At 50.4% G+C, this 27,001-nt stretch overlaps 1 protein-coding gene and 1 long non-coding RNA gene across 5 annotated transcripts; one reads left to right on the top strand and one right to left on the bottom strand.

Moving 5' to 3' along the window:
• LOC100515837 (leukocyte-associated immunoglobulin-like receptor 1) lies at positions 1,415 to 9,463 on the bottom strand. Of its 4 annotated transcripts, XM_021094973.1 has the most exons (11): positions 9,182 to 9,463; positions 8,747 to 8,841; positions 8,326 to 8,361; positions 6,298 to 6,594; positions 6,063 to 6,113; positions 3,481 to 3,519; positions 3,074 to 3,184; positions 2,936 to 2,978; positions 2,816 to 2,853; positions 2,571 to 2,623; positions 1,415 to 2,055 (listed from the first exon to the last, which is right to left on the bottom strand). In XM_021094973.1, exons 2-11 carry the CDS (start codon positions 8,778 to 8,780, stop codon positions 1,915 to 1,917), a joined length of 843 nt encoding a protein of 280 aa, XP_020950632.1. In that variant the 5' UTR covers positions 8,781 to 8,841; positions 9,182 to 9,463; the 3' UTR covers positions 1,415 to 1,914. The 4 variants fall into 4 exon arrangements, with proteins under 4 accessions (XP_020950632.1, XP_003127507.2, XP_005664890.1 ...); XM_003127459.5 differs by having other exon boundaries at positions 8,326 to 8,439; positions 8,747 to 9,457; XM_005664833.3 differs by lacking the exon at positions 6,063 to 6,113 and having other exon boundaries at positions 8,326 to 8,439; positions 8,747 to 9,457.
• LOC106510586 lies at positions 3,526 to 26,978 on the top strand. The gene is made up of 3 exons (XR_002344799.1): positions 3,526 to 4,063; positions 24,374 to 24,524; positions 26,046 to 26,978. It is a non-coding gene; the product is annotated as an uncharacterized LOC106510586 (long non-coding RNA).

Here is a 27,001-nt window from a genome sequence, read left to right as displayed (position 1 = left end):
TTCGGCCAGACCTGGAAGCAGCTCCATCCACTCCTGGTTACACAGTGCTGGATAGACTTTCTCCCAGGACACACCTAACTTCAAGGGAGTCTGGAGAGACCATCTCGTCTCACTGGGAGCTCAGGTAGTTAGGACACGGTGCTGGTGAGTAGCCATAGTCCTGTCACACGTAGGCCACCTGTCACTTTGGGCACCTGGGGTTCACAGACGTCTGGGGCTGTTTCCCAGTCTCCGCTGCTTCCTATCCAACCTCCTCTTATGTAGAGGCACTGGAGAGTGCAGAAATTTGACTGTCAAACATTCAGCATTTCACAAACTGGTGGGAGAAACACTCCTACAAGGAGATACTTGGAATTCAGGGTGAAGCATTCAAGCACCAAGGAAGCCCATGAATAGAGGCAGTGCTGAGGACTGACACCCACTCAGGTAGATGAAGTAACACCCACAAAGAGGTCCATGTCCTAAGCCCCTGAACCAGTGGGTGTGCTTCTTAGGTGATGAAAGGGTCTTTGCAGGTGTGATTGGTTAAGGCTCTCAAGCAGAGGAGGGGAGCCTGGTTATTCCAGGTGGACCCAATGTAATCACAAGGATCCCTGCAAACAGGAAGCAGGAGGGTCAGAGAGAGGGAAGGAGCGGAGACCACCCAAGCAGGAGCCCTGGTCAGAGGGAGTTTGGAGAAGCTCCAGGGCTCCTTGAAGACGGAGGAAGGGGCCACAAGCAGAGGAATGCAGATGGCCTTTGGCGCTGCCAAAGGTAATGGAATGGATCGTGCCCTGGAGCCCCCAGAAGGAACACAGCCCTTGGTTTTAGCCCAGGTTAGCTGATTGCAGACTCCTGACACCCTGATGTGTAGAATATTAAGGTGTGTTGTTTGGTGCCCTTAGGGAGTGGGCATTTGTTCCAGCAGCAATTGCAAGCTTTTGGGAAGAACAGCCTCCAATCCCAAGCCTGAAGGGCGTTAGCCAGATGAGGGAGTGAAGCTCAGATCAAGGACACTGTCCTTCAGCTGATGGGACCTCTGGTGTTTGGCGAGTGCATGGCGTCCAGTAGGAATGGAAAATGGGGAACTTTAGTTCCTCTGAGTGGGACCTAAAGCTTGTGCCCTGGGGTCTCATCACCGCCTTCGCCAGGCCACACGTGTCCGTGTGTGGGTGTGTGCATGTGTGCGTTCCTACAGTGTGTGCATGTGTAGGGGTGTGTGTCTGGGCAAACGTGCGTGCCTTTGTGGGTGTGTGCCTCGACCCAGACCCAAGTCCCCTCAGACGTCTCCTCCCTCGTCCCCGAGTCACACGCTCAGATCAGAAAACACTGACGCCCGATTCTCTGGTTCCCCTCACTAGGGACGGAGGGACTGTGGGTGGAGAGACTGGGACCCAGGACCTGTGAAGCCCAGCTCCACACACACAGGGCTGATGCAGTTGGGCCTGTGGGAACATTTATTATTGCGGAACAAGGTGAAGCATGTTCCAGAAGACGTGGTCTGTGCTTTTGGCTGCATAAGTACAGCCCAGGGTCAAGGTCAACAGCTGAAGTCTGGGAATTTCATCAAGTCAGCTGAGAGGACAGTTAAAATGGATCTCCGGGGACAGGGGGGGATTCATAGGACACGTCTGGAATCAGCTGGGTGACTGTAGGGCCACCGCTGGGTCTCTGGAAACAGCCAAGAGACCCCAGCTGGGTCTCTAGAAACAGGTGCTACACATTCTCTCCAAGGAGCTAGTTGACTGTGGGAGGGACCACATGGCTGCTGAATCTTCTAGATGACGATCAGGGCTGTGGGGACTCCAGCTCTTGCCTCCAGGAGACCTGACAGGATGACTGTCCAGAAAGGGCAAAACCCTCCAAATAGCCACCTCAGGCTTTTGCAAGAGTGACTCGCAGTGTCTTTGCTACAGAGGCCAGGGGGGCTTGGGGTCAGTGTCTGGAGATGGCTGCGTATGTGCTGGACTCGGCTGCAGGCTCTGTGGATGGTGGGGTCACAGCTCTGGCTGCCCTCTGTGTGAGGGTCCGGTGGTCCAGCTGGGCATATGTCACCTCCTGCAGGTCAGCAGGGGTCTGGGGAGAGAGACCGGGGTGAGTAGCAGTGGCCGAGGTGAGGGAGGGGTGCTGGGAAGGGAAGGCTGTGGTGGCCAGCCTCCAAGTCTCCCCCCCACCCAAGAGGCCGCCTCCTGAATCACCACTGTGTGGTCCCCTCCCCCGGAGAAGCAGGCTTGGTCTGTGTGACCAGCAGAATATGGCAGTGACGCCATGTCACCTCCACAGTGAGGCCACAGAAGACATTGTGGCTTCTGCCCCTCCCTCCCCAGGGCCCCTCCCTCTGGGGGAGCCTGGCTGCCACGCAGTCACCCATGTGCTGCAGCCCAGGGAGTGAGCCACCTTGGAAGCGGACCCTCCAGCCTGAGTCCAGCCTTGAGCCAAATGGAGCAGCAGCCTCATGACAGAGCATCAGCCAGCACCACCCAGCCCGTCTGCTTCCACATCCCTGGCCCAGGAAACTGAGCTAATGCCGCCAAGCTGCTAGCTGTCCAGTGTTTTGGTCACAGCAACAGGCAACTAACACAAGGACTTACCGAAGCTTCCGTCTCTCTGTCCTTCTCAGGAAGTCTGTGGACAGTGGCCGGGTCTAGAGAGGAGAGGACAAGGGAGCTGTTCTCTGGGGCAAACTCACCTGAAACCTCACAGCTTCCTATTTGGCCTTGCCCCCCCCACCCCCATCTAGAACAGAATGCCCCCAAACTTGCTCCCTGCACATGGCTTCCTGGATGGCAGTGAATGCCCCCTTCCCCTCCCAGACCTGTCCCACCCTTGTCTGTACCTGGTGTCCCATCTAGGACGTCAACAGCTGGGCTGAGCCTGCAGAGAAAGAACAGTGAGCCCTGAGGGCTGCCTGGAGGCGGAGGGCTGGGGGGCTAGGGGTCATTCCCAGAGTCCTCACCTCTCCTGGGGCTCTGGCTCCTTGCCTTTGTTTCTGGGGGGCCCTGAGGAGAGTCAGGTGTGAGTTGAGATGAGAAGGCTTCTTCCCAGAACCCCAAACAGCCTGCCCAGGTCACCCCACCCGGTCCCTGAGACCTACCCCGTTTCCTCTGATGCCAGCGCTGGAGGAGGAGGAGGACCAAGAGGAGGAGACAAAGGAGAAAGGCTGCAGAGACCCCGATGAGAATGTAAACATGCTCTGTCCACGGGCCTGGGGGAGCAGGGAAGACATAACTGGATAAGCAGCAGCGTGCATTTATCCAGCACCTGCGGCATACCACCACACACTGGCTGCTTGTCATGTTCACACCTACCTACAAATCTCTCAGGTGCCTAACAGTCCCAAGGCCCAGGAGTCATTTCCCCGCTTACAAAACTGGGGTTTGGGGGCTGAAGTCCTCTGTCCACAGGGCGTGGGCAGAGCTGGAATATGACCCATACCCAAGCCATTCCCCCTTTGCCCAGAAGGCACAGGCCAGGTCCTGCTTCTCTGTGCCCATCACTCACCGGGATTGTTTCCATCCTGTGAATGCGTCCATGTGTCTCCTAGGAATGAGGCATCAGGAGGACATGGGTCAGAGGCCTGAGCTGGACAGAGCAGGCTCCTGAGTCCCCCCCTCTCCACGGGGTCTCCCTGGTCCCCAGACCCGGACCTGCTCCCTCTAGAACAGCCCCGTGGAACAGTCCGTGTGGTTGACATACTCTACTTCTGGGCTGTCCGCTCTGGTAACCACACGTGACTGCTGCCCTTGAAATTTAAGTGAAAGAAACTGAAACGTCAGATCGCCAGGGGCAGGAGCAGCGGGTCGCGGGGCGGCTCGGTGGTGCCACCAGGCTAATGCCACCCTCACTGGGTGATGGGCACCTGCAGCGTCCCCTTCCCGCGGGAGGTGGTGGGGGCAGCGCCGCTCTCCCCCGTCTTCCCCCCTCGCAGAGACGGACACCCGGTAGGAGGGCCCAGGCACAGGCATCCTCAGCTCTGCCTTCCGTTTTCACAGCTCCCCTTGATGCGGTGGATCTGCTCTCCTGGGAGTGAAGACGCCAAGACCCGATGTCCCGGAGCTGCCCGCCGAAGCCACGAGGTGAGCAGGTGAGACAGTTGCCCGCCAGCCCGGGGCTGGACTCCGCGCATGTGCTGTAGGTCCTGCTCCTCTACCATACACCTCCTAAGGGCGCAGCACCACCCATTTCACAGGTGAGCCAGCAGAGGTCTTGGGGGCTCGTCCACCCACTCGGTCTGAGCCCCGCCTCCCCTCCCTCCTGCTGCTTCAGAGGCTGAGTCCTCAATATCCTATTTAAGGCAGAAAACTTCATTTCTTAGAGAATCCTGCCCTCAACACTGTGTCGCTGGCCCACCATCCACGGGCCCACCCAGTGTTTTAACACCTCTGCCCTGCTTCACTGCCTTGTGACGTTTATCACAGTTTAAAATAGTATTTATGTTTTACAAATAAAAATAATATATATCAATATATTTACATCTATATATATTACATATCATATAACTATAATGTATACTGGATATACAGTTAAATTGTTTTAACCCACATATGCATAATTTAATTTACACAGATTAGTTATACACAATTTAAAAATATAAAGTGTAAGCTCTACATATCAATTATATCAACTATACATATAAATTATGGTAAATATACTATCACATATATTACAGTAATGCATACTACATGATAATATAATGTACAGACATAACACTGTATGCGTTATTCATATGTATTAATATATTACTTCGATATTTGCTATATAGTGTAAGTATATTCTATTTAAATTATAAGTCTGAAATTTTACGTTGAAAATGTTATGTTTATTTTTTAGTTATTTATTTATTTTTTTTTTTTTTCTTTTTGCTATTTCTTTGGGCCGCTTCTGCGGCATATGGAGGTTCCCAGGCTAGGGGTCTAATCGGAGCTGTAGCCGCTGGCCTATGCCAGAGCCACAGCAACGCAGGATCCGAGCCGCGTCTGCAACCTACACCACAGCTCACGGCAACGCCAGATTGTTAACCCACTGAGCAAGGGCAGGGACCGAACCCACAACCTCATGGTTCCTAGTCGGATTCGTTAACCACTGCGCCACAACGGGAACTCCCGAAAAATGTTATGTTTATATTCTATATGCCCATATATCCTTAGTGCATTTCTATTGTTCATTTTAATTAATTCTTCCATTAATGCTTGGGAGGCCAGAGACCCCTTCTCCTCATTCACGTGTGCATCAACCCCATAGCAGGAGGGTGTCTGGTGCACAGGAGGTGAGAAGAAAATAGTCCTAAGATCAGTACTACTGGGCTGCCCCGACGTAAGCACAGGTCCTGTGTCTCAACTGCGGGGTTCGTGTATTTATTGCGGGTTTTGCCCGCGAGAAGCCGGGATGCGGAAGGCGTGGTCATTCACTCAAGGGCCCAGAGCTGGGAAGGCAGGACCGGAATCCTAACCCTGATGCTGGCAGTTCTGCTCTGAACTGGAGTCTTGGAGGCATGAAACGGGGAGGGAGGTGGAGGGGTGACTGAGCTGCCCGCCCCCACCACCACTAGCAGCGGGTTCAGGACGCTCTGAGAGGGGGGCTCTCCCTCCTTCTAGGCTGTTCAGGCAGAACCTTCAAGAAGCCTCTTCTCTCTCCTAGGAGATGCGCTATCAGTCCCTCCTTCCTTCTCTCAGTGCAGAGGGGCCAGCGGTGGAACCTGCCCACTAGGGGGCAGCGCAAAGCTGTGCCCAAACCCCAAGGATGGGGTCTGGATGCCCTGGGTTGGGTCTGCCCCTTGTGCCTTTGCCCAAGACACTTAACCTCCTTTCTGCCTCTTAAAAGGAGTGGTGGCTCTTAGAAAGCCTGGGACGTCCCTCCATGGTGGGCTCGGTGGCATTACTGCCACCAGGTGCCCGGTTATAGGGTTATCTCTATCCTGTGGGTGTTAAGAGTGTCCTTGTGAATATCAGGGACCCAGCAGTGCCCTGGGCAAGCCATGCCCTTCCCAGGGCCTCACCAGTCCCTGATCCAAGCCCAGGGCAATGGTCCTGATCCCCAGCACAGAGCCTCCCAGAAACCCCAACAGGCTGAGGTCAGCTACTCACCAGCTGAGGAGGAGGGCTCCGTGTGGGGGGAGCTGAAATCCCCAGGGGGTCCTGTGATCAGGGGCGGGAGAAGGCTTTAGACAGGCGTGAAGGTGAAGGAGTGTGTGTGTGAGGGAGACCACGGGGCTTGGGGGGCCATGGGGCTTGGGGGGCCAGCAGGGGGCCTGTGGGCAGAGGACACAGCTGGGGACAGCGGCCTGGGGCCACCCTGAGGGCAGAGCAGAGACGTCCTCACCTGTCAACACCAGCTTCAAGGTCTCACTGGACTCAGACCAAATGCCACTTTGATGATAGAGGCACTGATAATGCCGGACAGTGTCTTCACTTACAGCAGCGATGGGGAACCTGGCCGCTGTCTGGTGTGGACCAATTTGAATCGTGTTACTCTCATCCTTGTACTTATGCATATTCTCCTTGTACTGCAGGCGGAATGTCTCAGCCCCAGCAGGGCCCTGGCACACGATGGTCACAGGCTGTCCCCAGGGGACCACAGGGCCTGGCTCAGCTCTGATGGAGGGTCTGGGCAGGGCCCCTAGGAGGTGGGAGAGCAGAATCTCAGGCTCCGTTATGAGGAATTCAACACACAACACAAGTCACTCCTTTTACTGGCTCTGTTCAAATTTTCTTTTCTTTTCTTTTTTTTTTTAAGAAACTCACCAAGTTGTGCAGCCTTCACCACAATCCAATTTTAAAGCGTTTCCACCGTCCTCCCCAAACCCCCTCACACCCATTCTACCGAGTCAGTTCCCTTCACTGCAGCTATGTTCCCACTTGACTTAAGGACCCGAGACTTGGTCCCAGCTTGCTCCTTGTGACACAGGGGGTCAGAGCAGGCTGCGGCCCCCAGGGCATGTCTGTTTCAGGGGCAGCTCCCCCACTGCCCAGGCCACTCTGGGGGGACAGCAGGGGCTGGGAGGGAGGCCCAGGCTGGGAATGACCCCGTCACTCTGGGGACAAGGAGAGCAGGAGTGTGTGTGGGCAGGACTGCTCCGGGCTGGTCTGAAGGCAGCTGCGAGTCCCCCTGGGATTGTATGGGGTGAGGGGTGCACGTGCAGAGCTGCAGTGGAGGTGAGGGCTGAGGGGGAGCTGGGGCCCAGAGCCCAGCAGGGGAGGGTCCCATTGTCCAGGGCGAGTCCTCCATGAAGCAGTCCTCCCTGGGTTTCTGTGTATTTCCACCTTCATCCCTGCTCATTTCCATTTCCTGGGGACGGAGGCTCTGGAAACCCCGTCTGTCTCATCTAGGCTGGGGGCAGGGGAGAGGGCTTGCTGCCCTGAAAGGGGAAGCTGGTCTCCCCTTCAGCAAGACGCCCCTAGAGGCAGGGCGCTGGCAGGGCTCACTCACTCCTCCACTGGCTCTTTGTGTCCTTCCACCCCGTCTTAGGTCCCCTCTGCCCCTTTACAGATACTTCCGTGTACCCCTGGTTCCACAACCGTGAGACACACACGCGATCCCTGCCTTCTTCGCGGGGCTGAAAGTCTCGAGGGAGGACGGACGTTGATGAATCATTGTGCAAATCCCCGTGTCCAGACTGTGGCCTGTGCCCTCGGGCGCGTGTGGGAACCCCAGGGGCAGATGGGAGGCAGAGCTGCCTCCCCGGGGAGGTCGGAGGGCGCCGGTCCCCAGCTGAGAGCTGAGGTCCAGCAGGAATCACCCAGGCTGGGGGTGGGCACGTGGGGCAGGCAGGGCACAAACACCGGGTCCAGGTCCGGAGCTGAGGGGGAAGGAGCCACGCGAGAGAGAAAGAAAAGCGAGGAGACCTCTGAGCCAGCGGGGCTGGGGACGGGCAGACCCGGACCCAAGAGGGGCGCACGCGGCTCAGTCTATCCAAGGTCAGCTGTGAGAGGGCGCTCAGCAAAATGGACATTTTCCTGAAAACAGAAACCGCTGAACGCAGTCATTCGACCCTAAGAATTATCATGCAAAACCCAGCACCGGGTGATGCGCTGTGAGTGGGGGGCTGGAGAAGCGGGACCCGGGAGGACTCCCGGTCGGTCGGGTTCTGCCCTGGGTGAGGTCGCGCCCTCCGCGCAGGGGATGCAGAGGGAGATCTGGGCTCGCGGGCTCAGCCTGGTCCTGCGGGATCTGAACCGTCTCTGCGGGGCCCTGAGAGCAGCGTGGACAGCGAGGGAGAGACGGGGCGGCTTAGGCCTGGGGGTTGCTGGCAATTCCGGGACTATGTCAGCTGCCAGGTGCCCCCCCGCCCCCAGGGCGGGCACACGCTGTCGTCGGGCTCAGCCTTTGGGGGGCAGGGAGAAGACTCACCTCGGCACGTGCGGATCGTCTGGCCCAGACAGAGCGCTGCAAGGCAAGTTCTAGTGAGAAAAACGCCCACTGCGCCTTTCCTCGCGGGGCTGTGGCCAAGGGGGCTGGAGGAGCCTGCGGGGGGCGTCATCCTTGTAACTTCCAGCCCCCTCCCCCACATCGCCTCGGAGCACAAGCCCCCTTTCTGCCCCGAAATGGTCTCCAGACAAACCCAGACCCCAGGGTCCTCAGTCTGAATCAACTCCACACCCAGGTACCTGGTTCTAGGACTGACCCTTCTGTGGGCAGACTGAGGGGCAGCCCTGGGTGGGAACCCCTGTGCCCCCCTCGGGTCCCTGAGCCTCAGGGGCTGGGGTCAGGACTGAGCCGGGGAGTGCAGCCTCTTGGCCCCTGAACCCCCCCCCCCCATTCCAGGACTCACCGAAGCACAGGAGGGTGGTGGGATGGGGGGCCATGGCCCAGCCCCTGCAGCCGGTGCTCGTCCTGGAGAGATTATGGGGGAAGGACAGAGCCTGCCTGATGACACAAGAGAAGAGGATGTGCTGCCCGGGGGCCCAACTTGGGGTTTCCACACTCAGCGCCTCACACAAAGGGGAAGAGCTTGTGCCCTCCTCTCCCGGCTTCCTGCGCAGGAGACAGAGGCAGGGCCGCACTTCCAGCAGATGCTCCAATGCTCAGGTGAGGCTGAGCTCCCCTCCAGGTGAGCCCCCTGAGGGAGGAGCCTCTTTCTCCGCCTCTGGGACAAGCAGAGTGTGGGTTTGTGCCCAAACTGGCAGGACTGTCCGTCCCAGGACCACACCCCTCCACCTGTTCTTGGGGAAGGTGTTACACCCCCGTATCCCCCACTTCCGCATACTTAACGTGAAAAGTGGGACGTCCCCAGTCCTCCTCCGAGTATTTGATCTAATGTTCAAGTCCCAGCAAGGGAGGGAGAGCATTAAAAAGATCCTACTTGCAGTTCCTGTTGTGGCTCAGTGGGTTAAGATCCCAACTAGTATCCATGATGTTGCGGGTTCGATCCCTGGCTTCACTCAGTGGGCTGAGAATTCAGTGTTGCCGTGAGCTGTGATGTTGGTGGCAGATGTGGCTTGGCTCTGGTGTGGCTGTGGCTGTGGCCTAGGCCAGCAGCTGCAGTTCTGATTCAGCCCCTAGTCTGGGAACTTCCTTATGCTGCAGGGGCGGCCCTAAAAAGAAACACAGAACGTGTTCACGGGGCCCTCTTCCCATCTTCTCCAGGGACATTGGAGCCAGGAAGGCTCCAATCAGCACATGCAAATCCTGAATGGATCAGGAGATAGACCTTGGGACCTGGCCCTGGGCTTGGGGCCAGATGGGGCCCTCAGCCAGGTGCTGAAATAAAGAGCAGGACCCAGGGGTGAGGAAGTTTGTGCAGGCGGAGCCCAGTAGGACAGGACCCCTCATGGATGCCCGTGCCCAGGGCCTCTGAGGCCAGGGGAGAGCTGCTTCTCCTGGGGCAGCCGGGGCAGACACTGATGGTGTCTACACAGCAAACATTGCTCAGTTTTCCCTTCCTAACAGAAACCGAGTTTTGTGTGAGTGGTTGTGGTCCAGCCCTGGGGCTGGAGGCTGTAGGGAGTGAGGAAGATGAAGTTTGGGTTAAGGCAGTGCTCCAATCCTATTTGCAGTGATGGGTCCAGCGTGGGGCACGTGACCATGTATGTTCAATGCTACTTAAAGCAGAATATATCAGGGTTTCTGGGAATCATGTATAATTATAGTTGATTTGCAATGTTATACCAGTTCCTCCCTACAGCATAGTGACCCAGTCATAAATATATATACATTCTGTTTCTCGTATTATCTTCCATCGTGTTGTATCCCAAGAGACTGGATATAGTTCCCTGGGCTGTACAGTAGAATCCCATTGCTTATCCACTCTAAATGTAATAGTGTGCATCTACCAACCCCAAACTCCCTGTCCATCCCATTCTCTCCCCCCAACTCCCTTGGCAACCACAAGTCTGTTCCTTACACCTATGAGTCTATTTCTGTTTTGTAGATAGGTTCGCTTGTGCTATATTTTAGAATCCACATGCAAGTGCTATCATATGGTATCTGTCTTTCTGACTTCACTTTGTATGAGAATCTCTAGTTGCATTTATGCTGCTGTGTATGGCATTATTTCGTTCTTTTTATGGCTGAGTAGTATTCCGTTGTATATATGTACCATGTCTTCTTAATCCACTCATCTGCAGATGGACATTATGGTTGTTTCCATGTCTTGGCCATTATGAGTGGTGCTGCCATAAATATGCAGCTGCATGTGTCTTTTCGAATTGTAGTTTTGTCTGGATATATGCCCAGAAGTGGGATTGCCAGATCATATGGTAGTTTTATGTGTAGTTTTGTGATGAACGTCTGTACTGTTTTCCTTAGTGGTTGTACCAACTTACATGGGAATCATATTTATCTCTTAATAGAAAAGGTCTCAGAGTTCCTGTCGAGGCGCAGTGGTGAACGAATCTGACTAGGAACCATGAGGTTGCGGGTTCGATCCCTGGCCTCACTCAGTGGGTTAAAGATCCAGCATTGCCCTGAGCTGTGGTGTAGATTGCAGATGCGGCTCGGATCCCGTGTTGCTGTGGCTCTGGTGTAGGCTGGCTGCTACAGCTCCGATTTGACCCCTAGCCTGGGAACCTCCATATGCTGTGGGAGTGGTTCAAGAAAAGGCAAAAAGACCAAAAAAAAAAAAAATAGCAGAGGGTCTTTTAAGGTTTTTGCGTCCTTTACTCCTGTCCATGGGTAGCTATAATCAGATGATGTGATAGCTGGAACTGCAACAGCCATTTTGCAACCATGAGGTGACAAACATGAACATAATTACAGAAATACTGAACAAATTGATGTGGAGGAATACAAGACCCAGGGTTCTTAGAAGCTTCCTGAATTGCGGCACCAACTCCGGGGCTGCCTATCCTTGGAATTCTTAATAAGCAAACAATCAATATGCTAGATTTCTGTCAAAATGTCAGACTAAGTCTATGGACCACACTCCATCTTAAAATCAGAGTTATTTTAAAAATGAAAACTGCTGAATACAATATTTTCAAGGTCATCTTGAATATCTCAAAGACATGAACAATATGTCAAAGCTATGTAGTCAAAAATGAAAGGAAAACGAGATTCCCCAGAGTCAAGTTGAATGCTAAACATGGCTCTCATTTGGACTTGCAGGTTGTAGAGGCTAAGGGATAAAGTCCAGGGGTAACCCCAGTTAACTAACACCAGCCAGCCCGATGTATCCGTCTTTCTATCCCCCCCCCGCCTCCCCCTCCCTTTCCTCCCCCCAGTCTCATCTTGGGTATCTCCTCCTTGTTGCTTTTCCATCTCTAGGGGCTCCATGCCTCACTTCCTCACAGCTCTGCTTCTTGGTCCTTTATTAAACCTGGAAGGAGCTGACCCCTAAGGCTGCCTTCCCATTCGCCCTTGTAACCTGGCCAGGCTGTTTCTCACCCTTCCCCTATGCCCCAGACCCAGATCACTGCATCCCCCCCATGGATCCAGTCCCTGTCAGACATGATTCCAGGTTTTGTAGGCTGACCTCCAACCCTTGACCCTAGGAGCACTTCCGCTCCCCAAGAAACCCCAGCTCCCACCCGTAGGAATCTCAGCCTTGCACCACTGCCCCTGTTCTGCTTCTCAGCACTTCCTTATCTGGGTAATGCCTTCTTTTTCTGAGTTTTGTTTAATTATAGTTGATTTATAATGCTGTGATAATTTCTGCTATATCATAAAGTGACTCAGTTATACCCATAACCATTTTTTTTTTTGCAGATTCTCTTCTCATATAGGTTATCACAGAGTATGGGGATAGAGTTCCATGTGCTATACAACAGGTCCCTGCTGGCCAGTCATTCCATATCCCTCAGTGTGCATGTGCCATCCCAAACCTCCAGTCTGCCCCTCCACCACCACCTGTCCCCTTTGGTAACCATAAGTTTGTTTTCAAAGTCTATGACTCTGTTTCTGCTTTTGTAAGTAAGTTCATTTGTATCATTGTTTTAGATTCCACATGTAAGTGATATTATATGATTTTTGTCTTTCGTTGTCTGACTTACTTCACATAGTATGAGAGTCTCTAGGTCCATCCATGTTGCTGCAAATGGTATTATTTCATTCTTTTTTATGGCCGAGTAATATTCCACTATGTATATGTCCCACATCTTTATCCAGTCCTCTGTTGATGGACATTTAGGTTGTTTCCATGTCTTGGCTATTGTAAACAGGGCTGCAGTGAACATTGGGGTGCCTGTATCTTTTCAAATTACGGTTTTCTCTGGAGAGATGCCCAGGAGTGGGATTGCTGGACCCATATGGTAGTTTTATATTTAGTTTTTTGTTTGTTGGTTGGTCGTGTTTTGTTTTGTTTTGTTTTTGCTTTTTAGGGCCACACCCATAGCATATGGAAGTTCCCAGGCTAGGGGTCAAATCAGAGCCACAGCTGCCAGCCTACACCACAGCCACAGCAATGCCAGATCCAAGCTGTGTCTGCAACCTACACTGCAGTTCACAGCAACACCGGACCCTTAACCCAATGAGCAGAGTGGGCCAGTGATTGAACCTGCATCCTTATGGATTCTAGTTGGGTTTGTTACCACTGTTTTCCATGGTGGTTGCACCAGTTTACATTCCCACCCACACTGAGGGAGGGGTCCCTTTTCTCTACACCCCCTCCAGCACTTATTGTCTGTAGACACTGATGATGGCTGTTCTGACCAGTGAGAGGTGGTACCTCATTGTGGCTGATTTGTACTTTTCTGATAATTAGGGATGTTGGCCATCTTTTCATGTTTTTTGGGGGGAAATGTCTATTTAGATCTTCGGTCCATTTTTTTATTGGGCTGTTTGTTTTTTTCAACATTGAACTGCATGAGCTGTTTATACGTTTTGGAGATCAATCCCTTGTCAGTCGCTTCTTTTGCATTTTTCTGAGACATGGATCTCCCACCAGAGAACATTTATGTCATGAGAGTGGGCTCTTGTCTAACACTCAGAAATGGGTTGTCTGAGGAGACACACCTGCTGACCAAGCAAAAGACTTTATTGGGGGAGCTCCCATCGTGGTGCAGCAGAAACGAATCCGACTAGGAACCATGAAGTTGTGGGTTGGATCCCTGGCCTTGCTCAGTGGGTTAAGGATCTGGCATTGCCTTGAGCTGTGGTATAGGTCACAGACGCAGCTCAGATCTGGCGTTGCTGTGGCTCTGGTGTAGGCTGGCAGCTGTAGCTCTGATTAGACCCCTAGCCTGGGAAACTCCACATGCTGCAGATGGGGGTGTGGCCCGAAAAAGACAAAGAGACTTTATTGGGAAGGGGCGCCCGGGCAGGGAGCATCAGGGTGAGGGAACCCAGGAGAACAGCTCTACCATGTGGCTCACAATCTCTGGTTTTAATGGGAATGCAGTCAGTTTCCAGGTTGTCTCTGGTCCATGGTCTTGCTCAGCTCGGACCTGGTCTGACTCACGGTCCTTCCTAACGGTGTGTGTGGCTCTCAGCCAAGACGGAGTCCAGCACCAAGGATCCTGGGAGGTTGGTTGTTTCCTCCCTCCTCTGGGCCCCTCCTAAGTCCTCCTGGTTAGCGTTCAGGCAGCATCTCTTCCTCATCAAGAGCTGCTTCCTGTTGTGAGTGAGCTCATGCAGGCAGCTATTACGTGGCCATGATGGGTGGTTTCAGCCCATGGTCCGATAACAGGCTCACTACAGGATAAGCACAGCACATCTTCCTCAAACGCAGCCTTCACTGGGAAGGTTGCACAGGTTTCTGAATCCTGATCACCTTATTCAGATGGATACATAGCATTTGCAAATTAAATATAAACTGAACATCACGTGGAAAGGCAGAAGCCGCATAAATAAAATGACAAGATGCACCGTGAAATGTGATTAAAAGACAAGTTCAGAGTTCCCATTGTGGCTCAGGGGTTAACGAACCTGACAAGCATCCACGAGGATGCGGATTCAATCCCTGGCCTTCTTCAGTGGGTTAAGGATCCAGCATTGCCGTGAGCTGTGGTGTGGGTTATAGACGTGGCTTGGATCTTGCGTGGCTGTGGCTGTGGCTATGGCTGTGGCTGTGGAGTAGGCTGACAACTACAGCTCTGATTTGACCCCTAGCCTGGGAACCTCCATATGCCATGGGTATGGCCCTAAAAAGGCAGAATAAGTAAATAAATAAGTAAATAAATAAATAAATGACAAGTTCACGTAAAAAAAAAAAAATCTAGAGTGGAGCAGTGGTTACCAGGGGCTAGGGTAGGAGTGGAAGAGGTGTTTTTAGGGATACAAACTAGCAGCTAGTAGATAAATAGTGTCCTAGAGATCTAGTGCCCTACACAGTGGATGGAACAACAAAACCATATTCTAAAGTTAAATCTACTAAAAGACTAGCTATAGTTACAACCACCATTAGAAGAAATTATAATCGATGCAGCAGAGGCGTTAGCGAATGCTGCACTGGCATTCCTTCCACAACATAAATGTATTGAGTCTATATGCTGTACATCTTCAACCTACACCACGTTATCTGCCAATTATAGCTCTTAAAACAAAAGATGGGTTTGCATCAGAAGGGTTCAAATACTCCAGGAATACTCTGGCATGGTCACTCTGTGCTGACCAGTCCTCCCCCTGAGGCTGTGAAGCATAATGACTCTCACGGGTCGACTGGGGCTCTGGTCCTCAGAGACATCAGCCTGTTGCAGCCATGGGTCTTGACCTCATTACGCCGAGGACCTGACTGCATCTCAGAGACAACCACCACTGGGCAGCCCCTCCCCTCCCACTTCTGAGCATCACCAGCTTGGCTCAACCAACAGAAGTGTCTCTGTCTGTCTACCAAACGAAATCTGAGTCTACGATGCCCAGGGGTCTGGAGGCATCTTGCTCTTTTCCTGGAGACTCCTCTGCAAACCCCTGCCCAAGTTTTCTGAATACACCTCTGCGCCCCATTCCTCCTGCCTGGACTCAGGACTCAGACCCTCAGGACTCAGAGGGAAACAGCCTATTGGTGGGAGGGACTGACCCACTTGTGTCCTCATCCTCTAGCCCTGATGGAACCAGTCAGGAAGCCCTCCTGATTGATGATCCACGTCTGCGGGAATCCCGAGCTCCCTGAAACTCTGTGCTCTCATGGATGGCAGCCTAGCCTGGACCTGGACGGAGGATGAGCTCAGCTTCCCTCAGGCCCCCACCTCCAGCCCTGGCCGCGGAAGGCTGTGTCCTCTGCACAGGGTTTTTGCCCATAACCTGCTCCTCCCTCCCTCCCGGGATGGACAGAGGTACACAGGTGTCGAATGTGAGGGGTGCAGAATGCTTCTGCTGCCTCAGAGGCAGGAGCCAAGCAACCTGAAAAGCTCACAGGATGTGGGGTACCAAGTCCCTCACCACAGTCCTAACACACAGTGGGAGGGTTAGCATTGGTATGTCAAAGTGAGGGGTTTTCTTTTCTGTGTGGTTCTCTGGCCTTCCTTAGGTTGGGGCTGTGAAAGGAACAGAGCTTCCTGAGAATCGTCCACAGGAACCGCAATGCTGCAAGAAGACAACAACCCCCCCCCACCCCCTGTTAGTGCCTGACAGATTGCCTCTCTGCCCCAAGCCTTGTATCCAAACTGGCCATCGTTTGATTTGACCAAATGCTAAACTCATGTCAAAGCTTTTAAAAATATTCCTTTACCAACTAGATTCATAAATACATTACTCTTGTTAAAGAAAATTGAAACATGCAGATTCAGATGATTATTCTAACTAGATTTCTGACTCCGTACTGATGATAAAGATAGTAATTTTCCTTGTTGGAAGGTCAATGTGTTGCTGGAAACAACAATATAAATAGCAATGTAAGATATACATAAAAACTGTTTCTCGAGGGGTTTATCTAAAGTCCTCTTATTCATTGGCCAAATAAAATTTCCTGCCTCCCTCCATCTCCCTCTCTGTTTCTTTCTGCATCATTCTCTCTCTCTGTGTCTCTCTGCCTCTCTTCTTCTCGGTGACTCTGACTCTTGCTCAATCTCATCACTCTCTGTCTATTTTTCTCTCCCTCCCGACCTCTCTTTTGCTCACTCTTCCTCCTCCCTCTTCTTAAACTTTGTTTTCTTAAAGGCAGCCCTACAGCCCTTGGCCCTAGGTTAATACAATCTCAGCTTGCAGAATGCTGTACCCTGTGGTGTGCCAAGCAGCCAGCTGAAGCCACTTCCTGATGCCTGACTGAACACCCCTCCCCAGTTGAAGGTTTGGTGACGTCACTTTTGCAGCTTAAGATTAGCCATACTCTTGAGTATTTATGGACAGTATCAGCTACAAACTGTCTACGCTTTTTTTTTTTTTGCCTTTTTCCATTTCTTGGGCCACTCCCGCAGCATATGGAGGTTCCCAGGCTAGGGGTCAAACCGGCGCTGTAGCCACCAGCCTACACCAGAGCCACAGCAACACGGGATCCAAGCCGCGTCTGCAACCTATACCATAGCTCACTGCAACGCCGGATCCTTAACCCACTGAGCAAGGCCAGGGATCGAACCCACAACCTCATGGTTCCTAGTCGGATTCGTTAACCACTGAGCCACGACGGGAACTCCAAATCATCTACTTTCTTTCAGAGAGCTGACCATTATGCATTTGCCATCACACAACCGGGCAAATTCTAAAGGCCACTTTAAAGAAAATTAAACAACTTGGAAAGAAAAACTCTGTGAAATCAACATCATGCAGGAAAAACCAGAAAACTGTTAATACCCCGTCGTGTATATGGTGTCCCCAAGCCTGCTACGTTCCTTCCTCACGTAAAGTGACAAGAAATTGTGCTCAAACTCCCCTTATCTTTATGTAAATATAGTGCTACCACATTTATATACCTATACCAGCGCATACATATGTCCACTGTCATTGTTCCTTTATGACAAAGTAGAGTTTTCACAATGATTTTTTTTGGGGGGGGGGGGCTGTACCTGTGGCACACAGAGGTTCCCAGGCTAGGAGTCAAATCTGTGCTACGGCTGCTGACCTAGGCCACAGCCACAGCAACACGGGATCCAAGCTCAGTCCGACCTACACCACAGCTCACAGCAACGCTGGATCCTTAATCCACTGAGCGAAGCCAGGGATTGAACACGTGTCCTCATGGATACTAGTCAGGTTCTTTTCCACTGAAAGACGGAAAGCCCCACAATGAGTTTTGGAATCAAACACAGAGTGAGCGTGTGCCAATGTTCTATTAATTTATTAGGGATGAAATCATCCTTCAAAATTGCTGTCTTTATTCAAATATTTACCCTTTCTTCTTCCTTCCCTCCTCCACATGTCTCTGTTTCCACTGGGATTGTTTTCTTTTGCCTGAAACATATTCTTTTGACACCCATCTGTTGGTGAAGACTACAATTTTTCATTGCCCAAAATGTCTTTATTTCACCTTCAATTTTGAAGTTGTCTCCTGTTCTTCTAGGTGGGCAATTATTTATTTTTTAGCACTTAAATATGGCATTTATCATTTCTGTTGTAAATGAACTAAATTTTCCCCATGCTTCTTTGAAGGTAGTATGTCTTTTATTCTTTCAAAGCTTTTAAGATTTTGGAGTTCCCGTCGTGGCGCAGTGGTTAACGAATCCGACTAGGAACCATGAGGTTGCGGGTTCGGTCCCTGCCCTTGCTCAGTGGGTTAATGATCCGGCGTTGCTGTGAGCTGTGGTGTAGGTTGCAGACGCGGCTCGGATCCCACGTTGCTGTGGCTCTGGCGTAGGCCAGTAGCTACAGCTCTGATTAGACCCCTAGCCTGGGAACCTCCATATGCCTCGGGAGCAGCCCAAAGAAATAGCAAAAAGACGACAAAAAAAAAAAGCTTTTAAGATTTTTGTCTTTGGGGTTCAGCAGTTTTCCTCCGCTGTGTCTTTGTGTGTATATATATATATGTGCGTGTGTGTGTGTGTGTTGACATTTATTGATGTGTCGTAGATAAAAGTGCACGTGTCAAATGCACAACTTGCTGAATTTCCACCAAGTGAGCACTCCTGTTTTCCAGCAACTTCTCTCCAAAGGTCATGACTATGGTGACTTCTAACAGCATGGATTTGCTGTCCATTCTCTGCAGAGACTATTTCTTCACATCGATGTGCATATTCTCTGCTGTCTCTTTATGTGTGTGGGTGGCTTCTGCTCAAGCACGGGTTTGTAAGACCCGCCCATAATAAGGCGGGCAGATGCAGACCTTTGGCTCTGGTCACTCTGGAGTATTCCACTGTGTAAACCACCACAGGGCGTCTACGCATCCTGGTGCTGACAGGCATTTGGACAGCATCGCGTTTAGGTGATGATGGATGGTCCAGCTTTGACCATCTTAATGCATGTCTGGTGATGAGCGTTCACGGGTGTTTCTGTTGGAATAAACCTAGGAGTGCATCGCTGTGTTTGTGCCATGCATTTACTCACCTTTGATAGGTCTCCCAAACGTTTTGTAAAGTGATTGTATCCATCTGCACTCAGTGCAGCTGAGTGTGCTGGTTGCTCCACTTCCTCACCAGTGCTTCATGCTTCCCATGTTTGTATTGCAGCCATGCTGTTAGGGGTGGAGCTATCTTCTTGCCTGTGGAGTTGTCATGGTTCTGATGACTAGTGAAATTGACAGTATTTTCATGTGGTTTTGGTCACCTGGGTATTCATTTTATCTTAGGGAAAGGACTTATTTCCTCATTTCAGAAAATGGGATTGACTCCCCCACCCCTTTTTTTTTAAACTGAACCGTAGGAAGCTTTCTCCTTGTCTGATTGTGCATGTGAATCCTTTATCAGATGCATTTATTGGGAACGGCCACGCCTTATGTTGTTGAGGTTCACTCTCTTATGGGTGCCTTTCGAAGAATAGAATTTCTGAATCTGATTACCGTCTCACTTATCTAATGTTTATTTTCTGCTGAGTGCTGCTGCAAAGTGTGAAGAAGACACCTGTGTATTCCTCCCAGGGCTACACATGTAATTTCTAGTTTTATATCTTCATGCCTTGGGAAATAATGGTATGTGTGTATGTGAGCGTGTGTGATGTGTGCCATTTTTCATATGGAAATCCAGTGGTTATAGCACGATTTACTGGAAAGACCATCTTTCCCCATGGGGCTGCTGAGTGTCCTGAGTCATACTGCCAGAGATGCAGTGAGTGCAGCTATCACCAGCCTTTCTGTTCTGCCCTAATGTTCAGTTTGGGTATCTGTACAAAACACAGAGAACCAGGTGCTCTAGCTTCTTTAAAAAGGCTTGATAACCAGTCCTGTGAGTCTGCCAGGTTTTTCTTTTTTTTCAAGATGTCATTAAATAATTTTGACCCTCTGTATGTCTAGGAAAAAAAAAACAACAACAACTCCCCGGTCTCTCTTTTTAATATATAGTACCTTGTATCTATTAGTCCTGAACTCCCAACTTATCCCTTCCGCTCCTTCCCCTTTGAGGACCATAAGTTTGTTTTGTATGCCTGTGGGTCTGTTTATATTTTATAAGTAAGTTCATTGGTGTCAATTTTTTTTTAGATTCCACACACAAGTAATATCATATCATATTTTCTTTGTCTGGCTTACTTCACTTAGTGTGATACTCTCTGGGTCCATCCAGTTGCTGCAAAGGGCATTATTTCATTCTTTTTTTATAGGTGAGTATCATTCCATTGAATATACGTACCACATCTTCTTTATCCACTCCTCGGTCAGTGGACATTTAGGTTGCTTCCATGTCTTGGTGACCGTGATTAGTGCTGCTAGGAACACTGGGGTGCGTGTATCTTTTCGAATTAGAGTTTTCTCTGAAAAGATGCCCAGGAGTGGGATTGCTGGATCACATGCTTGGTTTTTCCCTGGCTTTTGGTTGAAATTGCACCAAATCCACAGGCTCATTTTGGGAGTAGCAACATCTTTACAATATTGAGTCTTTCTTGCCTCCATTTGTTTAGGACTTCAAAAATTCTCTCAATATGTTTTGCAGTTCCTGTGGTGGTCTTACACATTCTTGGTTAAATTTATTGATTTTATGACATACTTTTAGATTATCGTATATGTCATAGATTTTTTAAAAGATTTATTTTCTACCTTTTTTTTTGCTGATGCCGAGAAACATGGTTGGGGGTTTGTTGACCTTCTGTATAACAGCCTTGCATAATTCTTTATTACTTTTAATAGCTCATAAATTCTGTTGGGTTGTATATATACACAACATATTCTGTGCGTAGTGACAGCTTTATCACTTCATATCCAGTGCTAAAGCTTCCATCCCTTTTTCTTGCTTTCTTGTACTGGCTAGAATCAGTAATGAATATAAATGATAACATCAAGATTTCACCATTTAGGAGTCCCTGTTGTGGCTTAGCGGGTTAAGAACCCAGTCAATGTAGTACCCATGAGGATGCAGGTTTGATCCCCGGCCTTTGGGATTCCTGGCCATCCTATAACATGGATGCAACTAGAGATTCTCATACTAAGTGAAGTCAGTCAAAAAGAGAAAGACAAATCATAGCTATCACTTAGATGGGGCATGTAAAATATGATGCAAATGAACTTATCCACAAAACAGAAGACTCATGGACAGAGAACAGACTTGTGGCTGCCACAGGGGATAGGGAGGGACTGGTAGATGCAAACTATGGTGTTTAGGATGGATACGCAATGAGATGCTACTGTACAGCACAGGGAACTGTAGCCAGTCTCTTGGGATGGAACATAATGGAAGATAATATAAGAAAGGATATATATATGTGTGTGTGTGTGTGTGTGTGTGAGAGAGAGAGAGAGAGAGAGAGATTGTGTCACTTTGCTGTACAGGAGAATTTGGCACAACACTGTGAACCAACTATATTTTAATTAAAAAAAACAAAAACAAAAACTGGAGTTCCCGTCATGGCGCCGTGGTGAATGAATCCGACTAGGAACCATGAGGTTGCGGGTACGATTGCTGGCCTTGCTCAGTGTGTTAACTGAGTGGTTAACTGCTCAGTGTTGCCATGAGCTGTGGTGTAGGTTGCAGACGCAGCTTGGATCCCGCGCTGTTCTTGCTCTGGCGTAGGCTGGCAGCTACGGCTCCGATTAGACCCCTAGCCTGGGAACCTCCATATGTCAAGGGAGCAACCCTAGAAAAGGCAAAAAAAAAAAAAAAGACAAATAAATAGATAATAAATTTATTTTAAAAAACAAAACACAAAAAAACAGCCTGGGAGTTCCCATCATGGCACAGTAGAAACGAATCCGACTAGGAACCACGAGGTTGCAGGTTCAATCCCTGGCCTTGCTCAGTGGGTTGAGGGTCCGGCGTTGCCATGGGCTGTGGTGTAGGTCACAGACACAGCTTGGATCTGGCATTGCTGTGGTTCTGGCATAGGCTGACGGCTATAGCTCTGATTGGACCCCTAGCCTGGGAACCTTCATATGCCACAGGTGCAGCCCTAAAAAGACCAAAAAAATAAAATAAAACAAAAAACCAAACAGCCTGTCTGAGCCCTAGTGAGGACTAGGGCTGGCAGGCATGTTCTCACAGGATCGCATGCCTGGGGTACCACTGGAAGCCAGTTGTTCAGAAGCGAATTGACTGTTCACCCTCAAGCAGAAGCATCTGAAAGTCCTTGCAAGGGCAGGTTCACAGAGCCCAGGGAGGAATCACCCTAGGATGCTCATTACCAAGGGAGGCTCTCCAAGGAAGGGCAGGGGAGGGACCAAGACAGGCTGTCAGGGGCCAACCCATGCAAACAGAGGAGCTGACACAGCCCAGCTGGACAAACAGACATGGAGGGTGTGTGTCCAGCTTAACCCCAAGTACGTTTCGGTTTCCTTGTTGACTTTCTCACGAAAAGGACAGTGACTCATTTCTGTGAGTGTTCTTCTCACCACCAACCCCAGCAGCAATGAGGATGTTTCCTAGGTTAACGTGTTTCAGCTCCTTCGCACACTGCAGCTCCCCTCTCCAGAAAACCACCCACGACCCAGTGCCAGGTTCAGATGCGTACCTTGGTTCTTTGCATAAATTGATTGTGTCTCTTGGACCAGTTTTCGGTCCACAGCAAAAGTGAGCAGGGGATATAAAGATTTCTCCTTTACCCCCTAACCCTCCCCCCCCAACAGGCACAGCCTCCCCCATGGTTGACATGCGGGCACCAGGATGGTACATGGGTTGCAAATGGTAGACTCATATGGATAGATCGTAACTACCCAAAGCCCAGAGTTTACACGATGTATGGGTTTATGTGTGTACATTGTATGGGTTTAGACAAATGTTTAATGCCATGTGTCCACCACTCTAGTGTCATACAGAGTGTTTTCACTGCCCTAAAATTCCTCTCTGCCCCACCTGCTCATTCTCTCATCCTCCCTAACTGCGGGTGATCACTGGTCCTTTCACTGTATCCCTAGTTTTTCCTTTTCCAGAATGTCATAGAGTTGGAATCATACGATAGGATAGCTGGGGGGCTTTGGGGGTTTGTTTGTTTGTTTGTTTTTTGAGTACTGAATACTAATTCAGTGCCTGGAAGGACCACCGTTTATCTATTTGCCTACTGAACAGCAGCGGGTTGCTTCCACATTTAGGCAGTTATGGCAAAGTCTCCTATAAACATCGATGTGGCAGGTTTTGTGTGGATGTAAGTGTTCAGTTCATTTGGATAAATACCAAGAAGCATCATTGCTGGATTGTATGGGAAGCATGTGTTATAAGACACTGCCAGAGGGTCTTCCAAAGCAGCTGTAGCCCCTTGCATTCCCACCAGCCATACGTGAGTTTCTGTTGCTGCACATCCTCGCCCACATTGGCATGACCAGCGTTTTGGATTTTGGCCACTCTGAAGAGGAAATTGGGCTGGGAGGTCAGACAGAACGAGGTCTTCCTCTGGTCGTGTCTCCTACAGTCTCAGTGGCCTTGACAAGTCCCTTCTGCCGTAAACTTTCACAAGTGTCAGTTTGTGAATTCCTTTTCTTCAGAAGCCACTTGACCGACATTTATTCGTTAAGCATCACATGCCTGGTGTTTGGGATACAGGCGTGAACAAGCAGATACCGCCCTACACGGCAACAGAGCTCCCATCTGATAAGGGGATGGAATCAAACAGCTCATCAATTATTCAACTCCCATTGTGATACAAGAGAGAGGAACACTCGCCACTATAACAAGTCAACACTTAAAGACCAATGTCTGAACACAAAGGGAGTTTGTTCACTCCTGTAAATGGCCAGTATGGGCTTCCCTGGGAAGAATTTGAATTTCCCTGTTTAGGGGATTCAGGAACGTCAGCTTTTTCCACTCGCAACCCCTCCAATCTCTTGGGCAATGTTGTCCTCTGCTTCTAACCAAAGGAAAGAGAAAGAGAAAGTAGAAGAGGGATGGCCACCTGTAAGCTGATGGCCTGGAACTGACACACATTATTTCTGCCTGAATTTCTTGGCTGTATACTTTATTTTATTTTATTTGTCTTTTGTCTTTTTAGGGCTGCATCTGGAGGTTCCCAGGCTAGGGGTCTAGTCAGAGCCGTTGTTGCCAGCCTACACCACAGCCACAGCAATGCCAGATCCTTAACCCACTGAGCGAGGCCAGGGATCGAACCCGCAACTTCACGGTTCCTAGTCGGATTGGTTTCTGCTGCGCCATGACAGGAACTCCGACTGTATACTTCTTAGGGTCACAGGTGGATGCCAAGGAGAATGGATAGTCAAGTCCCCTGTGGGTAAAACCGCCTCTCAGAGAGACTTCTCCACTGTGAAGGGAGAAAGGGAGCCTCCTGACCGCTCTGCCTTGTGCGGAAATTGAGCTAAAGAAGAAAATATGCAGTGGTTTGGACAGTGAAGTTGCATGTCGTTATAACCCCACCAGGCTGTGCCCCATCTGGATTGATGGGTGCCCCTGGAACTAGAAGGGACTTGCCGAATTGGAGTTCCCAGGAGCAGTAAAGACATGCACCTCTGCATTCCCTCCAGAAGCCAGTGCAAGTCCTGGGAGTAATCGTTGCAAAGGACCAGAAGAAAGGGAAGTGGGCTCCTGAGAGGGGGTTCCCCGTCTCATGCCTTCTGTTCTTATCTCTGTGCCAGGCTCCACGTGGCCCGTGTGTTTCCTCCTTTCTGTGACTACAGGGGGCAGGGCCCAAACCTCGTCAACCCCTGGTGTCCAGCCTGTGCGTCCGAGCTGAAATCGCCAGTGGTGGCTTTGGCTGCCATCCTGACCGTGGCAAAGCCCTGAAAGGTCAGCTGCCGTTGACGTGATGGATAATGGGGCCCTGTGGAATCTTCATCCCAAAGCCCAGGATTTCCGTCTCTTGCAGACGGTACTCATCAGCCCAGACAGCGCCCAGCCCCAGAGTACCGCTGGAATGCTGAATCTGGATCAGCCAGGATGATGGCTCTGGAGTAGCTCTCTTGAAAGGGATCGAATCTAGAGTCTCCTGGTATCTGGGCACTTTAGAGATTAGACTCCAAGAGCACTCCCCACACAAGCACATCTGCCCAGCCTTTTCTTATCCAAATTCTAGCTCTGCTGGTGGGAGTCAATTGCATTGATCCAAGAAGAGAGAACTTGAGCAGAGAGACTTACTCTCTTTTATCCAAATCTTGTGGTCCAGACTCAGCCCCCAGAAGAACAATCCAGGTTTGCTGCATTTGGAGTTCCCCTTGTGGCTCAAGGGAAACGAATCCATCTAGTAACCATGAGGTTGTGGATTCGATCCCTGGCCTCGCACAGTGCATTAAGGATCTGGTGTTGCCGTGAACTGTGGTGTAAGTCATAGCCACGGCTCAGATCCTGTGTTGCTATGGCTGTGGTGTAGGCCAGCAGCTGAAGCTCGGATTCGACCCCTAGCCTAGGAACTTCCGTGTGCCTAGGGTTCAGCCCTAAAAAGCAAAAAAAAAAAAAAAAAAAAAAAAAAAAAGCTGCATTCTTCACTCAGAAACTGAACCTGATTAAGGCCCTAAGCTTCTGATTCAGGGAGGGGGCAAGGAATCCTGAAACTCGGGGGTGGGTGGGGAGACAAGGCCTTCCTCTCGTTGTCTCTGTTCCCCCCTGCGTCACTAAGGTCCTGTGGCATCCATCCAACCAGGAGGTGGGTCCAGGGAAGGACCTGGAGTCCTAGCATCCCAGTCCCCAGCCCAGAGGTCCCCTCCTGCCATGTTCGTATTCACCCAGGGAAAGCCGAAAAGCAAACATGGCCAGCAGGATGCTGCCCCACCAGCCTCCGCTGTGCAGACAGACCGATGGACAGGATACGGCGGTCAGAGACCCAGCCCTGACCGTCCCGTGGTTTTCTGACCAAATGTTTTCCAGAAAGTTCATCCACATGGCTTTAGTTCCTCCTTCCTTGAGGGGCGGTTACCAGAGAGGACTCTTCCTCCCACACACATGCCCCCTTGAACATGAGGGTGGAGAGGGACTCTGAGCACTGTAGGAACTGGACATCAGTGATGACTTAATGGTGGCTCATGTGGTCGGTGGGACCTTAAGCAAGTCACTTCCTTTAAAGAAATTGGAACTTGGATGGATGTGACTGTGAATTTTCTTTTTTTTCTCTTTTGCTTTGTTCAATCTCTGCATATGTATCAGGTGTCTATTAAGGACCTGGGTCTGTGCCAAATATTCGAGATAGGCAAATTAATAGAGGGCCCACATTAATGAGGAAGACATACCTCCAGGTGTCCCCAAAATTACGTGATTGCAGGGCATGATCCATAACTTCTGGTGACGCTGGATTCTCTTTTTTTTTTTACACCTCAGCCTCGAAAGATCCGTAGTTCATCTCAAGGGAAAGTCTATTTCTCATTCAGGTAACATTTCGGAATGGGTGCTCGCACACCGGCAGCTGGAGCTCCTCCACGGGGTGACTAATGTTCCCAGGATTCTTCCACCTTTTTGGCTTTGGCATCACCTAAGACCTTGGCGGACTTACTCTGCTACCAAAGTGGGGAAGGAGAAAGAGTGAAAATGGCACACTCACTTCTTTTAGAGAAGAATTCCGACGTGGCATCTATCCTGTCTGCTCTGGTTTAGCCGAGGAAGATTAGTCATGGGTCCACAGCTGGGTGCAAGATAGACTGGGTCTAGCGCCCGGTGGGACAGTGTCCTCCCGTGAGGACACCACATCATATAAAAGAAGCCATGAAAGTTGGGTGCACAGTAGGCCATGGCTGCTCCCATGGGAGATGCGCTAGGGGAAAAGAGGGCCGTGATTCCGGGTAAAAGGAGGCATGACCTTGAGTCCAGACCTCAGGGCAGGCTCGCCTGATGATGCTGAGACTCCGTGGGAGGGTGAGTGAGGATTGATGAAGTGTCCACACGGGAAAGCAGAGGAGACAGCTTTCAAGAAAACCTCGAGTCAGGAAATAATTTTGCCAATTCTAAGGAGTCGAGATGATCCCGACAGCGTGGAGACGGGAAAGCATTGAGGAGACGCTTCAATAGGGACTGAATGTGTAGGGCTTTGTAAAAGGCTCTGTAAAGATTTGGGATTTTATCTTTAGGAGAACGGGAAAGGTTTTGCACATAAGCCTGGCAAAATCAGATTTTTTTTTTTTGTCTACATTGTATTTATATGACCACTTCCTCCAGACGGAATCAGAGGAGGCCTAAAAATAACAGCTAGGAGTTCCCATCCTGGCACAGCAAACTGAATCCGACTAGGAACCATGAGGTTGCAGGTTGGATCCCTGGCCTCTCTCAGAGGGTTGATGATC

Source organism: Sus scrofa, chromosome 6 (genome assembly GCF_000003025.6).
Source record: "Sus scrofa isolate TJ Tabasco breed Duroc chromosome 6, Sscrofa11.1, whole genome shotgun sequence".
Taxonomy (NCBI): Eukaryota; Metazoa; Chordata; class Mammalia; order Artiodactyla; family Suidae; genus Sus; species Sus scrofa.
Note: the sequence above shows the minus strand (reverse complement) of the source record. Positions and strands in the feature narration are given on the sequence as shown.

Bases quoted from the DNA above. Each gene is read 5' to 3' on its own strand.
- LOC100515837 (XM_003127459.5), bottom strand. From the start codon at position 8,780: ATGGCCCCCCATCCCACCACCCTCCTGTGCTTCG. The intron at 8,440-8,746 runs GTGAGTCCTGGA...CGCCCCCCGCAG, and splicing joins CACCACCCTCCTGTGCTTCG to GCTCCTCCAGCCCCCTTGGC. The intron at 2,979-3,073 runs GTAGGTCTCAGG...GACTCTCCTCAG, and splicing joins CTGGCATCAGAGGAAACGGG to GGCCCCCCAGAAACAAAGGC.